The 24,210-nt window shown below is 50.0% G+C and overlaps 1 protein-coding gene across 1 annotated transcript in view; it reads left to right on the top strand.

The window, feature by feature from the left end:
- Csmd2 (CUB and Sushi multiple domains 2) overlaps positions 1–24,210 on the top strand; it is a 519,739-nt gene that overhangs the window by 143,564 nt on the left and 351,965 nt on the right. The window contains exon 4 of the mRNA XM_048350831.1: positions 22,249–22,443. Coding sequence (XP_048206788.1) covers positions 22,249–22,443 — 195 coding nt within the window. The remainder of the gene's footprint in view (positions 1–22,248; positions 22,444–24,210) is intronic.

The raw sequence follows: 24,210 nt of genomic DNA, 5'->3' as shown, positions 1-24,210 counted from the left end.
AGAGGCCATGTTGGGGCTGGGGATATGGCCTAGTGCTTGCCTTGTATACATGAAGCCCTGGGTTCGATTCCCCAGCACCACATATATAGAAAATGGCCAGAAGTGGTGCTGTGGCTCAAGTTGGCAGAGTGCTAGCCTTGAGCAAAAAGAAGCCAGGGACAGTGCTCAATCCCTAAGTCCAAGGCCCAGGACTGGCCAAAAAACCAAAACAAAGAGGCCACGTTGGCTTCCAAAACTGCTTTCCCACTGGGGAGGGGGGGCACAGGTGGCACAGTGCATAGTCTTTCTGTGGCTCCATCTCTGTTCAAAGCAAACCAGATCTTGGTTGTCCAGAATGGAAGGAATTCAGATGGCCAAATGTTGGGTAGGATTCCCTAACCAAAGGACTGGGGAAAGTCTGTGTAGCCATGTGCATATGTATGTGCATGCGTGTGTGTGTGTGTGTGTGTGTGTGTGTGTGTGTGTGTGTGTAAGGGCGAACACTTGGAAAGGGTCAATAAACCTAGTGAATGATTTCAACAATCTCAAAAGGGTCCATTCAATCATCCTAAACACATTTCTTAAGTAATTACCCTGTATCATGTGTTGTTTTAGATGCTGGGGAATTGAGCAGCGAACAAAAGAGAGTCTGTTTATATTTCATTCCTGGGGAAAGTAGGTACTTATCAAGCACAGTAGTACTAGACTCGGTGGTTCCATGTGCTCTGGAGAACAAAGCTTGCCAGGGACACAGAGAGAGTAGTAGACAGAAGTGCTGTTGAGGCTCTGAAGCCACCAGGAGCCCTGGGCAAGGATTGCGCCCAGGTCCCCACCATAGCTTGCAGAACAGGGCTGGGTGGGAATCGCATGTCTGCAGAGGGTGAGCCTTCTGTGTTGTGGGACTGGATGCTGGAGAGGGATGCAGTACCCTCTCCTGGCCCAGCCCCAGGGAAAGCTGGGAGCTTGAAGCCCTGGGGAAGCTGAGTAGAGCTTGGAGCAGCAGCAAACACCTGGTCCAGCCTGGCTGAGCTGAGTCCATATGCACTCCCTTCTCCTTGGAGGAGTCCCATGACATCAAATGGGTGGCTTCAGTGTCTCTCCACCTCGGTTTCCTCATCAGAAAAGCAAAGAGTGTCAGAGAACCTTCTGGAGCTTCCTCCGGGACTCAACAGGTTACAACACCCAAAGCACAGCATCTGGGACCAGGGCAGTTTGTTTTGCTCAGACCTGTCCCAGGCTCAGTGCTTGGCTCCAGGAAGCATTTCCAGAAGAAAGGCAGGGTGAGCAAAGGGCAGGAGAGATCCCTCCTACCTGCTGAGTTATCCATTTTGGAAGCCACGTGAGATTTGCACAGCCCCACGTGACACCACACTCACACAGCTCTGGCGGCTGCCTGCTATAAAGCCATCGCCTACACCAGGTGCTGTGAGCCTCTGCATTTGTGTACTTGAGCCTTTGATATACAGGGAATGTTTGCCAAGGGAGAAAAATGTTATTGGACGTTGTTTTGGTGTGGTTGGGAAGATTACTTCTTGATGAAAACACACACAAAGAAAGACTTACAAGCTGCCCTTAAGGTAGGCAAATGAATGATGTGTGTTCACTACACCTGAGCCGTTGCTCAGGGCTGTCCGCTCCGTGCGCTACCGCAGGGCTGGAGAAGAGAGGCTGCCACTCCACCACTTGCCTGAGCAGAGGGCGAGCCTGGTGAAAACCACAGCGATGCTCTTCTATGCTTCCTCTTACAAAATGTGCAACCTTTTTTCCCGAATTCTAGTACATCCCCTTCCCCAAACTAAAAGGGCATTGTTTGATACAGAAACCCAGGGCTCCTACCCCTGATGGAGCGTAATAGGGGCTCAGGTCAGTCCCATTTGGGATCCCTGTGTCCTTAGCCAGGCCCTGAGTCTGAAGGGCAGCATGTAGGGGTGGTCCTCCGAGGCCTCTCTTGCTCCAGTGAGTTCCCAGTGTGGAAGAAGCAGGTGAGAAGAGAATACACTTCCTTTCCATGGCCACCTCCACCCACTGGAGGAACCTTGTCTGACTCATGCCAGGGAGCCCCCTGGGCCTGCAGAACCCAGGTAGTTTGGAGTGAGTAGTAATTTCCGGAATGAACAGTGGATATGGAGAAACAAGTTAGCCCTTCAGTCAAGTCATCTTCTTCTTGGTCCTCTACTCCCTTGCAGGAAGCACCTTTGCCTTGCCATTGGGCAGGGGTGTCCCTTCTTATGAGCCTCACTGCCTCCTCTTAATCTTCCTTCCTGCTGAGAGGTCATCTGTTGATGATGTCAGGGACCTGGGCAATAAGCCTGGAGTATCCTCAGGCAGGAAGTGAGGGCAGAATGGGGACTAGTAGGGCTGGGTTCTGGCTAGATTGGTGTCTATCTGAATGAGGAGAGGCTTAGGGGAAGACACCACCTATGTCAGAGTACATAGCTGGGCCATGGGGTTTGATGATGAGTTTGGTTTGCGCTGTGCAACCTTAGTGGATGTTTTACCCTCCCTGAATCTCAGCTTTCTTAGAGCCTGAAAGGGAGAAGCTTGAATGACGACTCAGTCTATGCCCAAGAGTCTCATTCTGTGGCTTGGTGCCTCGGTCTGTGTGGCACTTGGAGTAGCATCAGTAGGCAGGTCAGCAGCTCTCTCACAGTTCATGTCATGCATGTCTATTTTTTCTTGCTGCTGTACAAATGTGGTTGCTAAAGACAAAGTAGATGTATTCATTTAAAGTTCTGGATGCTAGGTCCAAAACCACTCTCACTGGATTAAGGCTTTGTTTTCTTTCTGCTGACACTGGGGTCTTGTGCTTGCTATGCTGGTGCTCCACCATTTGAGCCATGCCCCCCTCCCTCTATTCTTCCCCTCACCTTTTCTTTCATCCAAGCAATAGCTAGGCCCAGCTCTGTTTAGCTTCTGAGATCAGATAAGATCCTGCATACCCAGTTTCTTCCCCTTTCTCAAGCCCTGCCCATTCCTGTCCTGATTTCTCTCCAGAGCCCCAGAGAGACCCTACCTGTAGCCAAGACCTTTGTCCTTTCCCGAGCCACTCTCCCTGACCAGGGCAACCCTAAGGGGTCATCAGACCTAAGAATGGAACCTCTCCTAAGTAGGCACGCCCATGGCCAGTGATGGGAATCAACATTATTAGCATGTGTCTCCTGGGTGGGGAGATATAGTAAGATGTCTGCTTCCCACCCTTTCCTCATACAGAGTGAGGCCCAGCCCCATCCTAGCAGAGTCTACCCTGCTCCATCCCCTCCTCTCTCCTTGGCTCTCTCCTTGCACATCTTAGAGGACTAGAGTTTGCCGGCTTCTCCCCAGCATACTCAGGGATAAGGAGCTCAGAAGTGGGGGGATCAGGGGAAGTTTAGCTTCCTCCCCCACCTCACAGGGTAGATGCTCACCCATCCTGCTGAGGGCATGGAATGTACCCCAGTTGGCCTTTTCAAGGCTTCTAGAGAAGGCCAGAGAGCAACCAGCCTCCAGATTTCTTGGCTCCATGGGAAAACTGCAGCTCCAGTTTCATTTCCCAAGCATGTGATTCCCAGAGTGTTCTGGAAGCCGGTGGCAGTGATTTCACCCATGCACCTCGCAGGAAAGAACAGGGAAGTTTGGGTGTCTGGCATCACACAAAAGCTGAAGCCATAGGGGCTGAGGAGGAAGGCCCATGCTGGGCCCTTCTCCCCAGGACTCTGCAGATGCTCTGGCCTCTGAGAAGTTGGAGGAAGATGGCTGTGAGCATCCAAAAGCAGGCCACTTCTGCCGCCTTGGGAACTTGAGGTCACCACCCGTGTGGCCCAGAGGGAACCTCCAGGGAAGACAGGCTGGCGTTCCTCCACAGCTTGTCAAACCTCAAGTCCTGTTCTCCTCTCGGGAAGGTGTCCTTGGCTGTGTTCCTCCTTCCTGCCAGACTCCTGCAGACACCTCAGGGTCGGCATCATGATGATGATAATGTCTCTGATAATGATTGTGGCTCTCATTTGTGGAGTGGAGAAGCTGTACCAGGCACTGTGCTGAGCTCTTCCCAATTAATCCTCCCAGCAGCCCGATTATTATCATCCTTATTTTTACTGATGAGGAAACTGAGGCTGGAGGAATTAAGCAGCAATGCAGATGGTTGGCTCAGGAGGGAGGCAGCATGAGAAACAGAGCATGCAATTGGTCTTTAAATAGATCTGCATTAGGATCCAGTTTTGCCAGCCACCATTAGAGTAACCTGGCCAATCACTTCCTTGCTGTGACTCTCAGGGGAGCTGGGAAGATGGGTGGCCTTTGTGGTCCCCGTCTCTAGTTCCACTGGGCCTCAGGCAGTTCCTGCTAGCTGGGGCACTCCACTGAGGAAACTACCTCCCATTGGGGGAAGGCACAGGCTGCCAGGTGGGGCTGTTCTGTTGCCTGTAATCCTAGCTTCTCAGAAAGATGAGCTATATAAGGATCATAGCCAGCCCAGGCAGAAAAGTCTTTGAGTGAGAATCTGTCTCCAATTAACCAGCTAGAACAAACACCGGACTAGAGATGTGGCTCAGGTGGTAGAGGGCCAGCCACCAACACACAAGCAGAGAGAAAGCATGAGGCCCTGAGTTCAAGTCCCAGAACTGACATAACACACAGATAGCTACAGGCACTTTACCTGTGGAATGGGCTCCATAGCTCCCCCTAGCTCCAGCTGCTAGACCTTTCCCCACTGTTCTCAACCTCCTTTCCTTTCTAGCTGTCTGTCACTCAGGTGTCTACACCTCTCACTGAGCAATCCCTGCCCTGGATGAAACGCTTGCCGCCATGACTCCATAAGTCATCTTTTTCTTGTTGGCAAACATTCACAAATCAGAGTGTCCAGCATATTCAGCATCCCCTCCTTAATTCATCCACAGCTCTCTCCTCAAGCTCAATCTATTCATTCCTTTTGTTGGCATTTTTCACTTGCTTTTCTCTTCCATTACCACCCCAGGCAGTTAGGTCTATTTTACAAGATGATTTTTTTAATCTTTTTCACAATAAAAAGAAAGCTTTTCCTCCCTATGTACACAATCACCGCCCTCTCCATGAACCAGACATGTGGAAGATCAGCTAGATTTCTTCACTGACCAGACGCCTCTGCCATGTGCTAGCCTACAAACAGGAAGCTTCAGTACACTTGGAAATGGTGATCTGACCAGAGGTTATCTCCATGTAGACTTGGCCTTGGAGAATTTATACCTATCAGAGTAGAGATTGTCCACATTTGCTGCTAGGCATGTGCAGAAGTGATCAGGACTGGTGGACAATTGCAATGGAGAAGGCTGTGCTAATGTGCTGGCTGGAGTCTGGGGTATGCACCAGTGACCCAGGCTAGACTTCTTGGGGGATGCATGGATCCCACGTAGATTTACTGTCCTGTAAGATTCAGACCTTGTACCATGCCTTCCCAGGATCCATCTGTGACTTTTCATTGTTGCCCCAGAGCAGCTGAGCTACTTCCTCCAAGTCTATGCCCCTTCCATAATGCCATGGCTGTTGAACTCAGTAATTTCCTGTTGATCCTTCCTGTTACTTCCTGTCTGCATATCCTATTATACCATGAGCTCCCTGAGGCAGGGACTGGCCCCTAGCCCCATCACTCATTCTGTTGCTCTGTGGTTCATAGAAATGGTATCCTCTTCATATCACATTCACTCTATGGATGGACAATCTGTGCAGTCCCCCAGGCACCAGTGACCCTATGCATGGTCTCAGGCTCTGCTGCCACCATCTTGAAATACCTAAGCACATTTGGGCCTACATTTAACTCTGAAGTTGGCAATGCAAATTAAGGAGCCATACCCTCCTGTGGCTCCGAAATCTCTGGAGAGAATGGGCAGCTGCTGGGCCTACATGTGTAATGTCAGCATGACATTGGGTGAGCGGTGCTGGAAACAAGCACCACAGTTACACTGGCTTAGACACAAGGGTATCTTTCACCATCACCTCAGGAGAAGCCTGCTTGCCCCACAAGGGCCTGTCAGCAAGGACGGTAGACCTGCACCTAGAGGTGGGGTTTATGGTGCTGAGCATGCCATGTGTTTATTCCCTGGCGTAATCTCAGAGCCAGACGGAGATGAAGTCAGGAATGACAGGCTCTGATGGGGCAGCACAAATGAGGGAGGCTGTAGCACCGTAAGGCCAAGCTCTTCATCAGGACTCACCCTGAGAGGAACTCTGTGGGAAGCAGGAAGAGGACGAGGGAAAGCAGAATTGCATGCACATCCATCTGGGAGACTGCACCAGGCTCCTCGCACTTTACCCAGGGGAAAGGTGCCTGTGGCATAGAGCAAGAACGAGCAGAGTTGGTGTCAGTGCCCAAGCCAAATGACCCTCTGCCTCTGTACTTTGGAGCCATAAAGATGACTCCCAAGGGCTCTCCACGTAACACTTGTCTCAAGGCTTAGTGATTTATATGCGAGCTCTCCGTGGATCCTTCTCCATTCTGTGATGGAGTGTCTCCATTTAATGAAGGAGGAAAGGGAGAGCAGAGACCCAATGATTGGCCTTCAGTTACTCACGAGAAAGAGGCAAACCAAAGAAATAACCCAGGTCTTTCCAATGCTAAAGCTGAGCTCTGGGGCCAGGACTGAGGAGAGTTGCAAGAGGCTGGGTGAAGATGAGACAGTGAGTCCCATAGTGTGTCAAAGGATGTCAGGGGCCAAGGGCCAGTTTCTTGTTTTCCTTCTCTTGTCCTTTCTTTGTATTATGGGGGTTTGAACTTAGGCCCCTGTGCTTGCTAGGCAAGTGCTCTACCACCTGAGCCACAACCTAGCTCCTTTCACTTTAGTTATTTTTCAGAGGAAGTCTCACCTATTTGCTGGGCTGCCTCAGACAGTAATTTTTCCTCCTTGTACCACCACATAACTGTTATTACCAGAGTGAATCTCCACAGTTGGTTTGTTCTCAAGATAAGATTTCCCTAACTTTTTACCTGGGCTGGGACCCTCCTATCTCCACCTCCCAAGTAGCTTGGGTTACAGATATGTGCCATACATTCAACATTTCTTTTTTCACCCAGTGATCACCTCCTTGGTGGGGGGGGGGGGCGGGGAGAGGGTGCCACATGCCAGGCATCTGTACACTGAGGACTAAGTGCAGAGATTCAAAGTTGAGAATTCCATCCTGTGAAAGTAGAACTCCAGCTGCAGAGTGGGAACTGAAGGGCAGGACCAATACTGTTTTGTCACATTGACAGACCGGACTTAGTTTCCAGTTGACTCTCGCCGGGAATGGGAGAGAAGGGCAGGAGATGAATTTAGAAATCCTGCCCTAAGGTTGTCTGGGCTAACCTGGAGACCAGAACAGGGTCAGCAGAAGTGCTTTCTACCAGCCCCACCCGCCATGGGCATGCTCTCTGGATCCCTGCCTCCCTCACTGGACCCACAGTTGCCTTCCAACTAGACATGTCCCCCATTGATGTGTTCTTCCCAAAGATGCCATATGCAAAGACTTATAAGACATGCATGCAGAGCCTGCTGCAGAGAGCTCCTGTTAGCTCCAAAGAGGCTCAGAGTTTCCCGCAGAGCTCACACATGCTGGCCAGCATGAATCCTGGCCACAGGAGGTACGTGCTGCCTCTGCCCACCCCTCAACCTCCTCCTGCAACATTACCTAGAGATCTGAACCCCTACCTCCCAGGACCAATGCCTGATCCATGGCCTCTTGTGATAACTCCTCTTATTTGATAGCTCAGAGTGATCAAACAAATTGGAATCATTAGAAAGAATGGTCTGATCCTGTCTGCATATGTCAGACCAGCTCCCAAAGATTCTGTGTGTTGAGTAATTGATGGATGCCAGAGGCAGGGCAGACATGGGATTTCTCATACCTCATGACCAAGGGGAAGCAGTGTTCAGTAGAGGACCTGAGGCTGAGATGCACCCTGGCTCACTTTCAGTTGGGTGCCTGTGTCAATGGTCAGAGGACGGCTGGGGAAGCTGAGGCATGCATGCCGTTACCATGCACCGTGGAGAGGGCCACGACACTGTGTACCAGGCAGGCAGACATCTTGTCAGCATCAGTTGCCTACTGCTGTGTAAGGAACAGTCACTATCTGAAGGCACATGCATCATCTCCCTGCCTCTGTCGGTTGGAAATCTACTGGCCTGGCTGAGTTCTGTACCTGGGTTATCACTGGAGCTGGGGACTTGCCAGTGCAGTGGGGTTCTGTCTCTCACTCACAGAGCTGTCAAATCAGGTGGCCTGCTTCACCCATGTCAGCAGTAGAGCCCTGCTGCTTCCCATCCCTGACTTCCAAGCCCTTGGGGCTCCACTGACTAGGTCAGGCCCACCAGGGACCATTTCCCTTTCCGTTAACCAATCCGGAGGCTGAATTACATCTGCAAACACCCTCTTTGACTTTGCCATGTAACTACCTGATCAGGAGAGGGCCATCCATCCATCATGCCTGGCCCACACCTGCAGGGAAGGACTAGGGTACTGGCAAGGCTCTTGGGGGACTGTCTGACAATTCCACATTATTACACTAAGGATGGATATTCGCTCACTTAATGCTCAGAACAATCCTATGAGAGGTGCAATATTGTCACTCTCATTTACAAGTGAGGAAACTGAGGAGGAGAGAAGGGGAATCAGGAAGCCCAGTGCTCTTATCAGTCCAGCCCTGTGGAGCCAGGATCCCTGTGGTAGTGAGGGAAGGGGGAGGGGTGAGGAGGCCACCAAAGTTCTCACTGCTCTTTCCCAAAGTGTTGCTATGGAAACCCTGCATGAAGCATCACTTAAAGAGCTGTTTGATTATTTTTCAGGGTGGCGTCCGCAGGCACACAGTGGCAGCACAAACCTCACACACGGAGGCTGAGTTAAGAGGTCAAACGGTGGGGGCACGAGGCAGGAGATGTGGAGATGCATTGATAAATGAATGTGCTCAATGGCAGGACCAGGGGCTTGGCTGATGTCCCTGGTACAGGAAGCCCAGACGGGAGCAATGCAGGTTCTGACAGCGGCTGTGCCAGCAGACTTCAGTGGTGGTGGCTGCCAATGCTGCCCTGCCTTGCCCTGCCCTTCCCCCTGACTCTCATATCAGCCGACTTGGGCAGGGGTGGGGGGGGGGGCTCATTCTGGTCAGAGAGTGGAATCGGATGCCCTGGGAAGCTAAGCCTGGACACACAGACCTTTAAGTCTCCAATCCCACTCACCCATACCCCCACCTCCCTGACTTCCAGCTCCTGTGGAGGCACAGACAGGGTGGGACACCCAGGATCTTGTCCCAGGTCTTAATGCTTGAGCTGGCCTTCCAGGTGGGTGGAGGGTAGTCCAGGGTAATGATTGGAATGACCCAGTGGTTAGAATAACTGCTATCTGCTAAGCCAAGCTCCGCTGTGGAGATAGCTGCACCCACATTATATCTAATTGCTATTTGTGGCTTCATTCAGCCAACATTTGTGAGTGACTCTGGACAGTCCTGATATACTCAAAGGATAGGCTCTCTAACTGTATCGAGCTTATCAGCTGTATACCAGCTAGACAGTAGATGAAAGGGGGGGAAATAGCCAACTGTGGAAAGTATACCCAAAGAATTAAAAATAGAATGGCTGCACAGAGCTGCAGGGATCTCGTGTGTGTGTGTGTATGTGTGTGTGTGTGTGTGTGTGTGTGTGTGTGTGTGTGTGTATGGGGGGGCCTGCCTGAGAGGTAAGAAGTAAGTAGCTACAGGAATGGAAGCTTGAACAATTAGTGCAAAAGCCGTAGGGTAGGCATTGCCTTGGACAGTAGCAGTGTGAAGGGCTCCTATAGTTGCAGCATAGTGAGAGACAAATCCAGAAGGCACCCACAGAGGCTGACCATGAAGACTCTGTAGGCCTAGGTAAGGACATGATTTTATTTGACGGGCCCTGAGGAGCCTGGCATGTTTTTAACCATTGGCTACTGTTCAGAGAACAACTTTATGGGCATGAGCATGAGTGTGTGGGGGGTGTGGAGTGAGGGGGAATGGTCCAGAACACAGGGCCCTGTAGATACAGGGTGAAGGACAGTCAGGGGAGTGAAGGGTGGAGGTTGTGCCAGAAGCACAGGCGTCAAAGAGGAGTATGTGTTTGCAGGTATGGTGAGCATGGTTATCTGATGGGTTGGGGATGGGGATGGGAAGAATAGGATTCTCGAATAGTCTAGGCTTGGGATCTGAGCAGGTCAATAGAGATTCTACCCTCAGAGGCATTGCGAGGTATGTCATTCTCTGTGTTGCATAGTTTAAATGGCCGCTCCTGATGAGCCTCCACCTGCTTTAACCAGAGCCACCCTCAGAGATGTGAGGCCCGTTGAAGGAAGCCAAGCACCAAAGGTCAGATGCCATGAGTGTCACTCGTGGGGTTCAGGAGAAGTCAGTTCAGGACACGGGAGGCAGAAGGATGGTTGCCATGGCTGGGGATGGGGGAGCAGTGAGCGTGGGGTGGACACAAAGTTTCAGTCTCACAAGAGGAAGGGGCAGAGCGGTATGGCCATGCATTGTCACTGGACTGCACCCCCAAGCAACCCAGATGCAACATTTTATGTCAGATGCATTTTACCATGATTAAGCCAAACAAACACAAACCCAGGATCCCAGAAATGGTCAGAGACCAAGCCAGAGCAGAGATGATGGGCTGGGCAAAATCAGGCTTGGTTGAATTGCAATATGGCCCTGGCTGTGAACCCATGGGGGTCTCACTACCATAGTGAGGAGGAGCCTGCCTCGGACATTGGTGTGATTAGCCAGGAAGGACACCAACTCCCAAAGCCAGTTTAATGGAGATCCAACCCCAGAACTTAGTTTTGTCACAGTGTCAACCTATTATAAAGCAGCCCCTTAGGAAGACACCCACGGCAATGGCAATAATGATAATGACAGGCAAGGACACTTTCAGCTCTCACACAGTGATGTGTGTGCCAATGCTGTGCACGTCTGTCATTTTCTCAGTCTTCACTGTAGTTGACAGTGCAGGTACATCTAATGCCCACCCTCGTACAGATGTGAAGACTGAGGCAGTGGAATGAGAAGAAGCTCCTGCCAGCCTGCCCACATGCATGTGGAGTTGAAGAAAAGCATGGTGTGTTTGTTTCCAGAGCCTCGATGCCTTTCTAGCAATGGCCCAGGTTAAATAAGGAGACTAATTAAGGAGACGGAACAGCGCTTGCTCCTCGGGGTTCTATATTTTGGGGCCAACTTAAAGGGACACGGGGTAATTATTTCCTAGAGTACGCATCCTCAGCCTGGGCTCCAGGATGCTCTGCACTCAGCTTCCTGCATGCTGGCTGACACCACGTTTGCTTGGCGACAAGTCACAACAAAGCAAGGCACACTTCCGCCCCGCCCCACTCCCGAGGCACCTCACTGGGCAAAATAAGATAAAAACAAAATCAAGCTGAGCTTCTTAATTCACATCCCATCTCCGGCAGGCAGACTCCTTGATGATGAATAATTCTGGAATTGGAGATGAGGCGGGTGGAGGAGGATGGGGAGCTGGCAGCATGGCAGAAAAGCCTGGTTCCCCTGGGATCGTCCTTGTCCTCCGTGGGGCAAGTGAGGCAGAGTCCAGCCATGTGTGGGAGGAATTGTCTTCATTACCTCCTCCTTCTCCTTCCCCTTTCCAAACTTACCATTTCTTTTCATCCTGGTAAAATACACACAATGAAAATTACCATCTTTGCCATTTTGAAGGGTGCAAGTCCAGTGTCAAGACATATGTGTCTGTGAAAGTCTGGCCACGATCCATTTCTAGAATGTTCTATATCTTCCCCAACTGAAACTCTGAACCCACTAACCCTACCCCCACCCCACCCTGGGCAATCTCCCATTTGTCCTTTTTGCATGGGTCAGCATTTTACAGCTACATGGTACTTTCTGAATCTATGGTCTTGACAGCCTTAGGGACCAATCCCATGTGCAAGAAATCATCTGTGATCTCCCTTTGTGGCAGGTTTAGACTCAGCCCATGTGGTTTCCTGTGATGGAATGTCACTCCTTTTTAAGGCTGAACGCCATTGTGTTGTGAGGCTAGAGCACATTTCTTTATCTCTCCATAGGTACTTGCTTGCTTCTGCCTTTTGACTTTGTGAATAGCAGTGCTCCATAGTACATCAATCTTTTGCTCAGGCTTGACCATGAAAAAAATATATGTACATACATATATATACATACACACATATACATACTGTGGGTTATGCAGGTGGCTCAGACTCATCAGTGTTCTCCCCACACACAGGACTGCCACATGCCCAGAATACTCCCATATCCCTTTACTGGCCTCCTCTGGTCTCACCTGGTCCCTACAGGTTTCCCTAGCAACCCTACATTTTCCAGCACTGAAGGGCCGTGGTGGGCAGTGGTTGGAATTATGGTGGTATCATTAGTGCTTGGCTTTCTCCACTGTAAATCTGGGACCGATCTAACACTATGCTCCAGAGCTGGGAACAGGTAGCAGAATGGGACCCTTGCTCCACACCAAGCATCCTGCAGGTTCTTTGCTGGGATAGATTAAACCTCACTACTCCCCTAGGAGGTAGTTGCATTGTCCCTCTTTACGGATGAGTAGGCTTGTTTCTGGGCCTCACCAGTATCTGTGCTGCTAGGACTCTGATTCTGGGCTTCTACTTAGCACCAAAAGGCATCCAACCAATGAGAGTCATCTACTATATTTTGGACATGGTCTTCACTGGCTCCTGGGTCGATAGAATCAATCCAACTTCCTCAGGGAGCAGAGTCAGCTTTAAAGGCAAGGGCCTCATTTGGCATAGATGTTCTGAGCTTCCTGTATTCTAGCCCTTTGGTCCCACAGCCCTGGCCAGGTCTGTGGCTCTCAGGGGTAGAGGTGGATCTGGTGCAGCGATAAGATTGAATTTGGACCACAGGTAGCAGGTGATAAAGTTAAGAGCCCCCTGTGGAAGAGGCTGAAGGTTGTGAGACCTGGAGCTGAGGTCAGAAGGGGGGTGTGGCCTGGGACTTCATCTTCAGACAGTAGCCCACGACACTAGTGACCTAGAAAAGAGCAGCATGGGATAGGACCTTGTGTGCTCTTGAGCTCAAGCCAGCTCCTCTACCTGGAATGCCATCCTCTCTCTGCCAAATCCATACCAATACCTCTTCCAGGAATCTGTTTTGCATCCATGCCTGCAGTTGTGAGCCATGGCTGGAGAGCCATGTATTTCGGGGCAGCTGAGGAAGGAGCAGGAGGGAACAGGAGAGTCTATGCAAAACAACTCCCAGACTCTGTCCTGTACCTCCTTGGTCAGGTTGGACATCTGGTGAGTTGATCTAGGAAGGGTAGTTCAAAGTCACTTGAATAAGCCCTTGCTTGAATTAATAAAAGCAGTGATAGGTCCACACAATCCAGGGCAGAGACAGCCGCCCTGTTCCAGCCCAGAGGCCATCTGCTGTCCTCAGCTACTGCCCAGCTTGTCCTGCTCCAGGTCCTCCTGCAACTGGCCTGACATCTTCCTGGGGAGGTCCAGGGACTTCGATATCATCATACACCACATTCATTGAGCCCTTTTTGGGTGCCAGGCACTGAGACCAGAACTTTTTCCTGGTGTGTTCTCCTTAACTTTCTCAACACCTTTTTGAGCTGGGCACAGGAATTGTCTGCATTTTATCGGGGAGAAGGCTAAGATGCAGAGAGGTACCTTGCCATGCTATTTATGTAACAGTCAGATTTTTGGCTTTGCTTTCTGAAGCCCAGTCTTTCAGCATAACCCAAAGTAGCCTGGAACTCATTGTGTAGCCCAGGCTGACCACAGCTTTACACCACAGCCTCCTGACTGCTGGGATTACAGGCATAAGTCACCATGTTTGTGAGTGTAGGCGAGTGAGTAACACTAGCCCATAGGGTATTCTGTTTATATAAAGAGATGTTTGTGAAAAGGGCTTATGAATCCATAGAGGCTGTGTAGAAATGGGCCAGTCTCTTGAGATATAAACGCAGGTTGTATATCTGCATGTGTGGAGGGTAAACTTGTAATATCTGTTGTCAAGTGTGGGGATTCGGGGGCTGTGTGTGTATTGCTGTGGTGTGGCGCAATGGTAGAACATGTGCTGGTAACACACACACACACACACACACACACACACACACACACAGCTGTGTCTACATGCATCCCATACCAGCCCAGTTTTATATGTACACATTTCTATATGCAATAGTGAATGAGTGTATGTATATGTATGTGCATGTGTGTGTGTGTGTGTGTGTGTGTGTGAAGGCGCCACTCTGCACACGGCACATAAGAAGAAGTACATTTAAGGTCGTCTTGGGTTTGTGACATAAGGTGCCTCCCCCTGGGTGTTGCCCTCCTGTTTCCCACCCTGTGGCCCTGACGGCTGGGCCAGGTGGGCTCCCCCGACTCTAGGGTCTCCCCCAAACCCTTGCTGAAGTGTCTAGACTCCAGAGATGAGTAAAAATGAAATGGATGAGCAAAAGGCTGGAATATTCTTTCCTCTCTTCTGACTGTCAGACTGAAAAATGGTCCCCTGGCCCCATGCTCGGTCTGATGAATGGTCCTGTGAGCAGCGAAACCTCAACGTCAATGTCTTAGCAACAATGACAGCCTCATGTCTCCCCATCTGATGTGGGGGATGGAGACTGGGTTCCTACCCTAGTTCCTGGCCACCCCACTATCTGATTTTCAGTTTCCTCATCTATACCATGGGCAGAGTCTCTGCCTTGCTGTCGTCATTACTTTCAGAGGAGACAGGTTAACTATAAAGTTATTCACAGACGTGGTTGGTAAGTGCTGCTGCTGGTGGTCATGAAGAAGGTAGAGACGGTGGTTTGCAGGTGACCCTCTGGGGATTCCAGTGCATCCCAGTGGTAAACCACTATCCTTTGAAGTCACTCCTTCCCCCGTCCTTTGCAAAAGGTACTAGAAACAAGTGGGTTATAAGGGTCAGAAGCCAGGCTTCTTGGTTTAGACCATCTGTCTAACTCTTCCTGGGGCCAGATATCCAATGTCTTTGGCCTGATGTGTTCTTCCTGTGGGTTCAAGTCCAGCCATCTCTGGCCTCAAAGGAGCCGTGGCCACAAGGCGTGCCAGGGTTTTTGAGGTCTGGACAGGGACCCAAGTGGAAGAAATGGGGTTCTGGGCTCTATTGTCCAAGAAGCTGGAGCTGGTGGGTGGGGCATGGCCGCAGGCATCCCAGTTTTCCTGGACCTGAGCTTCCTGGCCCTAGTAGCTATTGTGGGAAAGAGGACTGGGATCTGGACCTTGATAGTTTGCTCTGCAGCCTGGCCCAGAGCAGGGCTTTCCATTAGGAGGTTAAGGAGAAACTCAGACCAATTATGCAGCCTAGAGGTCTTCCCTGGTCAGGATGACCTACTCAGCAGATAGCTTTGCAAAGGCAGAGTTCCAGGGCCCCACCCACAGGACCCTCCTTCTGGTCAGATTCAGAGCCTCTTCCAGCTCCTTTGTGGCTGAGGCTGATGACTTCACTCTGCAGCAGGGTAGGGGTGGCAGTGGGGGTGGAGGTGACTGTGCAGCCTGAAAGAGAGAGGGACACTCGGAAGGTGGCCAGAGCACTGGCAGAAGGCAGGGGTGCAATCACATAGCTCAAACACTCCCTGGATATCGAGGCTCATGCCTAACAAAGGCACTGAGGTCCATCCCCAGCTCCAAGCCTCACCCTCGGCCCTGCTCTGCCTCCCTCTCTGTCTATCAGTGCAGCACTAGTTTTAGCTGCTCCTCTGTCTGGGAGAAGAAATGAAATAGACAAATCCAGATGATGTGCTAGGCAGAGGGCCTGGGTGTATTAAAGCCCAGGAGGTAGCTGCTGTGGTTACTGTCCTACTTCTAACCGCGTTAGCCTTCTGCTCTCCGGATTCTACTCTCTATTTGGCAAAATGGCATTTGTAATTGCAACCTAAAGAATGGCAATGAGGCTATAAATCATTCACCTGAGATAAAAACATGAGTGAGTAGCACCGCCGCTGGAGGTCCGCTGCTGTTTTTATAAATAAAGTCCCAAGGAATATACACATGTGTTGCCATCTGCCAGTCTCCCTGCAGGAAAGAAGCTGCGGGGACAGAAGCTGTGTTTGTAACTGGCCCTTTGTAGGAACGTCTCCCCATCCCCCAGCACTGTGTCATGACTTATACTCACACATGTTCACACACACAGACACATGCACGTATACATAGGCATGCACATGCACACATGCATGTCTATTCACACATGTACACCCATACACATGTGCGCACACACATATACACACATAGGCACACAAGCATGCATGCATATATATGCACATACATATACCTACATGCCAGTATACTTAGTATACACATATTATACATTTGCACATATATACATATGCATACATATTTCCACGTGCATTCATATACATTTTATGACTTGTGCATATTTTTATGTGCATATACATATATTCTCAATACATTCCAGTTTCCAACTGGACCTTCTGGTCTCACCCGGAAATAAGTCAATGGCTAGTTATTTCAGGAATACCACTTTGTTCCTGGAGGCCTCCGAGATATGAAAAGATGCACTAAAGAAGCAAGGAGCGGGCTGGGGATATGGCCTAGTGGCAAGAGAGCTTGCCTCGTATACATGAGGCCCTGGGTTCCATTCCCCAGCACCACATATACAGAAAACGGCCAGAAGTGGCGCTGTGGCTCAAGTGGCAGAGTGCTAGCCTTGAGCAAAAGGAAGCCAGGGACAGTGCTCAGGCCCTGAGTCCAAGGCCCAGGACTGGCCAAAAAAAAAAAAAAAAGAAGCAAGGAGGCTCCGCTGCTGTTTGTTTGGAACCCATAGTGTTGTAAATGAATGAGTGAACAAATGTATGTATGAATAAGGGTATATGACAAGTACAGGAACTGAAGTACAAGTAAAATCCCAGTATAACTTCCCAAGAGGAGCCCCAGGCTCCAAGCACTTCAAATGTGGAAGTGTGAGACTGCCGTGTTAAGGACATGCAGAGTGAGCTGCCTCATTAGTGGACCAGGAGGATCACTTCCTGACAATGTCAGTCATATTCCTCACATCCTGGCAAGCTGTGTCCTCACGGAGGAGGTGACATTTCACTGTAACCTGGGTGGATGACTAGGCATTTGCCAGAGGGAGAATCTGAGAGCAAGCCAGGGGTTCATGGGGAACCTGTGGTTTGTACAGTAAAACAGGCAGAAGAGAATCGGCAAATACTACCAGATTACTTGAGCCTAAGCCTTCATTTTCCCTGACGGCAATGGGGAGGTTTTCCCAGTGTGCTTTCCTTTCTTTTGTGTTTTTTTAAATCAGTCATTCTAATAATTACTGTTTCTCATTTGAGTTGCTCAAAAGGCCAGGCAGAGGGCCTGCATTTGCCTGTCTTCCTTGGTATGCACATAAGCATACCAAGTAATTAATATAAATTACTAGATTAATTGAAGATAGTAAACTTTATATTAGAATATATCATATGTATTATAAAGCATATACTTAGGTAGTGTTAAATTTATAGGTAATATATATCAAATGTATAATACAATTTAAGAAAAAATCCCTCCAGAGAGGGGCAGAGAAGAATCAGAGACAGCAAGTTCAGTTGGCAGTTTAGGAATGGAAATGTGTGCAAAATGCTTAAGGGTGAGGATGTTGCAGAGTAAGTTTGTAACACATTATATATAAATTTTTTTTGTGCTAGTATTAGGGGTTGGGGTCTGGGAATATGGCCCAAGAATGCTTGCCTTATACACATGAAGCCCTAGGTTCGAATCCTCAGCACTACATAAATAGAAAATGGCCAGAAGTGGCGCTGTGGCTCAAGTGGCAGAGTGCTGCCTTGAGCAGAAGGAATCCAGGGACAGTGCTCAGGCCCTGAGTTCAAGGCCCAGGACTGGCAAAAAAAATTATAATAGTACTAGGGTTTGAACTCAGTGCCTCTTGCTCTCACTTGGCTTTTTTACCCAAGGCTAGCGCTTTATCACTTGATCCACACCTCCGCTTCTAGCTTTTTACTGGTTCACTGGAGAGGAGAGTCTCATGGGCTTGGCTGCTTGGGCTGGTTTCAAATCCTGATTCTCAGATCGCTGCTTCCTGAGAAGCTACAATGACAGATATGAGCCGCTGGTGCCCAGCTCGAAGAAGTTAAATTGAAAAAGTCAAATGACTGAGGACAAAAAGATTGTAAAAGTAGAGCCAGGGCTTGTGTGGTGGTTTAAATGCTTCTCTTAGCCCCACCCACTCACTCCCAGTCACGTCCTTCAACATATGTGTGCTTATGCCAGAGTTTTGCACACATGCACACACACAGCTCAGTTTCTTCCTCAGAGGGGCTGTAGGAAGACCAGCTCCTTTCTCCTGAATCCTTCTCATGTCTCCTGCCACTTGGCATCCATCATATGGCCACAGAGATGAATGGAGTTCCTTGATGGAAGATAAGAAGTCAAAACATATGGAGGGTGCTTGTCCAGAGAGTGTAAACGACTCTTCATTATAATACAGGAACCAAAGTCTCAAATTAAAAATAACACAAGGCCTGATGTAGCTGCACTCCAGCCACAGAGGAGAGTCATTGTCATACAATCACGGAAACTGTTATGTTGATTGGCACGAGCTGGGCTTTGTAGAAGGGACAAAATTCCCCACAGCTAATCTACAATGGAATTGTTCACTGTCAGGCACAGCTTTAATAATATCGTTCTGGGCTGCGTTGGATGTAAATATCCTCTCTTCATTTTGTAAGCAATCAAAGGGAAGCTTTATAGACAGGAGAGCATGAACGGTTATAATATTGCCACTGAAAAACACATGGACAAAACAAAAAAATTAATAAAAGAAGACTGTGCCTTAGAAAGGCTTTGCTTTGTGGCTTATCTCCAATCTCCCATGTCTGTCTGGCCAGTTGCTCATTAGATACACAACAAAAGGGCACACTTGAAATGTTACCCTTGATGTTTATTCAAAAAGTACAGGGCTGCCCAAATGGACTATTAAGTATGGACAATCAGATAACTGCCCTCTGTCTCATCGCTGTCCCAGAAGGACACAGGAAGGAAGAGAATTTTCTTTTATAAAACACCTACTGTGTGCATGGGTGCTTTGCCTTTGTCAGAAGGAATGTCACCTTCAAGCAAATTACTGATTGGTGAAGCTAGAAAAACTCCAGCCCTGCTTTTGCCATTCCCTAACCTGGCCTGGAAGGAAGCAAGGTACTTAAATTCTCTGTCCCCTAGTTACCTGCAAAAATGAGGTTGGTAGGCAGGTACACACACAGCATGCATGCGCACATGCATGTACACACACACACACACAAACCCTGGAGGGTGTTTGGGGTGGGGGGCATTAAGTAAAATAAACATTTAGCTAGCCCACAACCAGAAACTTACCAAACACTCAAATAGTATACATCTAAATCTCCACAGAAGCTCTGTTTAATAGATTGAATTGTGTCCCCCACCACCCCAAATTATGTGGAAAACGGAGTCCCCACTACCCAACACTACCTGTGTTGGAAGTATGGTCTTTGTGGGTGATCACATCACAATGAGGAGGATGGAATGTTCCCTAGCTAACAGACAGGTGGCCTTATAGGAAGGGAAAGCATGGGCACTAACATGCAGCAGAACAGCTCACTTTGGGCAGCGGGAGAGGCATACCCAGCATCTGTACAGCACCAGCAAGTGCCAGTAGAAGTAGGCCATCAGAAGTAGGAAGGGAAGAGGAAGGATGGCCTGCAGGCTGCCATAGTTTTTCATCTTTCAGAATCATCTGCAAAAGCTAGACAATAGGTTTTTGCTCGTTGCGACAGCAGCCCTAGCAAATGAATATACCCCTTACAGGAAGAATGAGAGAGAGTCTCTGCTTCCAGAGAAAAGCATTCAATCCCAGAGAAGGAGAGTTTACACCTAAAGTTCATCCAGCCATAACTTGTCAAACCAGGCTTTGAACCCAGGTTTTTTCTGAGCCCCAGGCCTGCCTGCCCTCGATTCCCTAGAGGGCCTCTCAGAATCAGAGCTTGAGATACAAAACCACGATGGTGGTGGGAATGGGTTCCATTCATTTATATCCGGTCCCAGGAGAGTCCCCAGGTCAGAGGGGTCTGATTATAACAGCTCATTAAGTAAAGAGTAGTAAGCATTTGAGAGTTGACTTTTTAAGAAGAATCGACTTTTATTTATAGTGACGTTCCAGTCATTAATTTCAAAGGAAGAAAAGCCCCAAAGCAGAAGCAGGTTCATTAAAAATTTGACATTAGTAATTTAATTAAAGTAGGTCTTTGCATCTTGTTGCGGAAAATGAAACGTTAGTTCTACACTAGTTCCCAGCCCATTTCCCTTGTTGGTTCTCTCCCCTCACCTGGGCTTGTATTCTTCTCCAAATGTTTACTTGACTTACCCCCAGCACACGTGTATGCACGCATGCGCGTGCACACACACACACACACACGCCCGCGCGCGCGCACACACACACACACACACACACTGCTTCTACTATAGGTAGGCAGCAGAGGATGATGGGGAATGCCAAGCCAGCCTGGACCAGGGGGTCATGCGAAATGCTAAGCTTGGACAGCGGATGGGATGATGGAAGAGAATTCTCTCATGGGATCATCTCACATGTCAGAGATAGAGAATAGAGAAGGAAGAGCTCTTTGGTCCTCAAGATTACCCAATAAAAATACAAGCCTGGAAGACAGGGACCCACACTGCCATTTCATACCTATGTTCCCAGCATCGTAGACCCACAATGGATTTTGTGTTGTACAAAGAAATTAACCAATGATTGAATGATTGTATAAACAAGGGAGGCTCCATGTCTTCTCCAGGATCCATCTGTGAATCACCTAGGACTGACTTCATGGCCACGTGGTCCATGAAACAGGAAACTCCGTTGAGGAAACACAGGCTCTCAAGGGTCATGTGACTCCAAGCCATGCAAAATGAGACCACACCTGGCTTCAGACTCTAATGGGGATGCCTTCAAAGCCAATCAGAAAGGGAGGACGAGGATGGAGCATGATGGCTCTTCCGAAGGCTCTGAGATCACCAGGGCCAGAAGAGAGGGTCCCGGCCAAGGGCACCAGCACACCATGGGCAGGAAGAGGGTCCTTCAAAGAGTTTGGGAGACCCATCATTGTTCCTCATCATTGTTACCCCATCCTCTCAATCTGGCTCCCTGGTTGCCTACATTATCTCTAGCCTCGGGCCTTTGCACATACTATGTTCTCTTTTTGCCTCTCTCCAGACTAGGAACTTAGGGTCACCTGCATTGTTCCCAGTGATAGCCTGGCTTTATCTATCCTCACAAACCTTTGAGGAAGGTGCTGCTGTGATTCCTATCTGAGGCACAGAGAGGTTAAGAAATGTGCCCAAGGTTCTCGCCTAGAGTGAGCCATTGGGTGAGGGTGGGAAGGGGGTAGGGAGGGGCATCTGCACTCCTCTCCATCTCTGAGAGGCCTTCATGAGCTATGGTTGGCTAGCCTCACAGAGTAGTCCTTGAACAGTACCTGAGTGTGGCTGGAAGCCACTCCTGATCAAGGCCCTGAGGGAGCTGCCCTGGAATGGTGGATCCATGACCTGTGGGACACAGAAAGTGCCAATGCTGAGGACAAAGTCAGGGACAACAGGAGCTGGGTGAGGGGCAGCAGGTGCTATGTAGGCCCAGAAGGTCTATGTGTCTCCTACAAGCCCCCTGCCCCTATGGATGGAGCTTAGGGTGCTCTTGAGTATCCCCAGGGATCTAGAAAGGATGGTCCCCTGTGGCTGACCCATTGTTCTGGCTCTGCATTGTGTTCTCCAGCTCCAAATTTCCCCTTTAAAGCAGGTCAGGCTGAGGCTCTGGTCCTCCTTGTGCCTGTTGTTCCTGCACCAGCCACCCCATCAACTCCCCTGAGCCACAGGAGCCCCTGCCACTGGGCACAGCACATGTGGCAGGAAGGTCACCGAGTTTACTGAGCAACTACTCTATGGTGTAGTTAGGGTCCCATTTGCAGAGTCAGAAGCAAAGGCAATTATGCCTAAGGAATTGGAGCGCTCCTGGGGAGGGGGGCGCTGCCCTTAGGTCAGGATGGACCTAACTCACACCCAAGGCCACACATTAGATAAAGGAGGGGAACTAGCTGCCTGATCACAGATCTCTCACGTGGCTCCTCCTTACCCTCTGACCACTTGCATGTTTCCGGTTGTCTGAGAATGGGCAGTCTTGAGGGATGTCTGCCCACGTCCGGCAGCCCAGGGTACAGAAGACATAAAACCCTAACAGCGTAACTGATCTGAGGTGCTGGTGGGATGTGGGGGTGCCCATCCTGCAGCCCAGCTCACCTGTCCCCCTCTGCCTCCCTCTCCTCACAGTTCTCCCCAGCCACACGTGCGGGAACCCCGGGAGGCTGCCCAACGGCATCCAGCAGGGTGCCACCTTCAACCTGGGTGACAAAGTCCGCTACAGCTGCAACCCCGGCTTCTTCCTGGAGGGCCACGCCGTGCTCACCTGCCATGCTGGCTTCGAGAACAGCGCCACGTGGGACTTCCCCCTGCCCTCCTGCAGAGGTAGGCAGCCAGAGATGATCTCATGGGGGGGGGGGGAATAGAAGCCGGGAGGGGTGCTGAGGCTTCCTGAGAGATCCCTCTACCCAGAGAAGCTGAATTTGAGGGAGCCCTGGAGGGTCCTTATTTCTAACTCAGCATCTGCCTCTGCAGCTGATACTGGCATCAAGAATGACCAGGCTGAAAAACTTTAAAAAAAAAAAAAAAAAAAGAATGACCAGGCTGGTCAGATGGGACACTGACACCTTCTTTGCACCGCCCACAGCAGGTGGGCTTCCTCACCCTCTCCCCACCCACTCCAAGGACGTGACCCTTAGGGGTGTGACCTTCCAAAGGCAGTGGCATGAGGGTGACAGGATGACAGACTAGGCGGAATGGTCCAGGCTGCGAAACACAGACAACAGTTCTCCCAGTAGGACTGGGAGTATCACGTCCCGTGTTCTAGGCAGAACTAAAAACATGGGTGCAATCCCAGGGTGGGCTGTCCTGGGAAGGGAGGGGGGGGGTCCTGCCCTTCAGAGGCCCCCGGCTAACAGGTTGAATCAACTCCACCTCCCACAGTGAGATTCCTCTCCAGTCTTCATGTCCCCGGAACCTCCAACTCACAGCCCCACGCCACCCCCCTGGCTCTGCTCTGCCACCTTCACTTGGGAGCTCGGTCCAGTTTTCTCTGCCTAGCGGAGCAGAATCTTGAAGGTGTTTGCACTCAGCACCCGGTTTGCAGGACGTGGCGGTGTAAGGACTTGACCTCAGGACAGTGGGAGAGACTTGGAATGAAGGCAGGAGCAATCATGAGGGACAGCCTTTCGGCTCCTTCTTCTGGAAGCTTCTATCTGGTTCTGCCCTGAAGGCTGTAGCTCCTCCTAAGAATACATTGCCCCCTCCTCCTCCACTTCCTCCCCCTCCCCTCCAACTTTCTCCTCCCCCTTCTCTTTCTCTTCTTCAAAGCGGTAAAGGTACCTGGAGGCCCTTTGCCAGATCTGATCACATCCTCACAGTCCAGTGTCTGGATGTCCTGCTATGGTGAGCAAGAACAAGGTGGGGGTGAGGCCCCTCAGGCCTGGGTTCACATCAATCCACAGGTGTGGATGGCTCCTGCCTTGATGATAACACTTTTCCTTCTCCTAGCTGACTTGTCTCCCTCTTCCTCCCCTTAAATTCTGGACAGCAGCCTTGGCCTCTATTATGGGAACTTTTTTCCTCAGTGGTACTGGGGTTTGAACTCAAGGCCTAGGCACTGTCCTTAGCATGTTTTACTCAAGGCTGATGCTCTGTCACTTGAGTCAGAGCTCCACTTCCAGCTTTTTGCTAGTTACTTAGACATAAGGCTTTCACAGACTTTCCTTCCCCAGGCTGGCTTTGAACTGGGATCCTCAGATCCCATCCCCCTGAGTAGCTAGGATTACAGCGGTGAGCTGCCCACACCCAGCTGACTCATGTGTCTTCTGGACTCTCCTCTGTGTGACTTATTGTCCTAAGCATCTAGTTTCTAGCTTAGGACAGTTGAGTCCTAAGGACTCCTGAGGAGACTGAACTCTACTAATCCCCTCACCCTGTGCTTCAGACTTGGCCAATTTCTAAACCCTAACTCTTCCCAGTTTTCCTCAAGCCTCTGCTGCCTGCCTCAGCTCCTAGAGGTGCACCGCCACCCAAGGTAGTCAAGCGGGGCTCAGTGGGTAATATTGATCTCTCCCGAACCTTATGCCTGTGGGCCAGGTCCTGTCATAATCACTTCTCTGGGGGCCCTGGTGATGTCTGGGCCCCATAGCT

The sequence above is a fragment of the Perognathus longimembris genome, chromosome 7 (assembly GCF_023159225.1).
Source record: "Perognathus longimembris pacificus isolate PPM17 chromosome 7, ASM2315922v1, whole genome shotgun sequence".
Taxonomy (NCBI): domain Eukaryota; kingdom Metazoa; phylum Chordata; class Mammalia; order Rodentia; family Heteromyidae; genus Perognathus; species Perognathus longimembris.
This window is presented reverse-complemented; position numbering and strand designations above follow the sequence as displayed.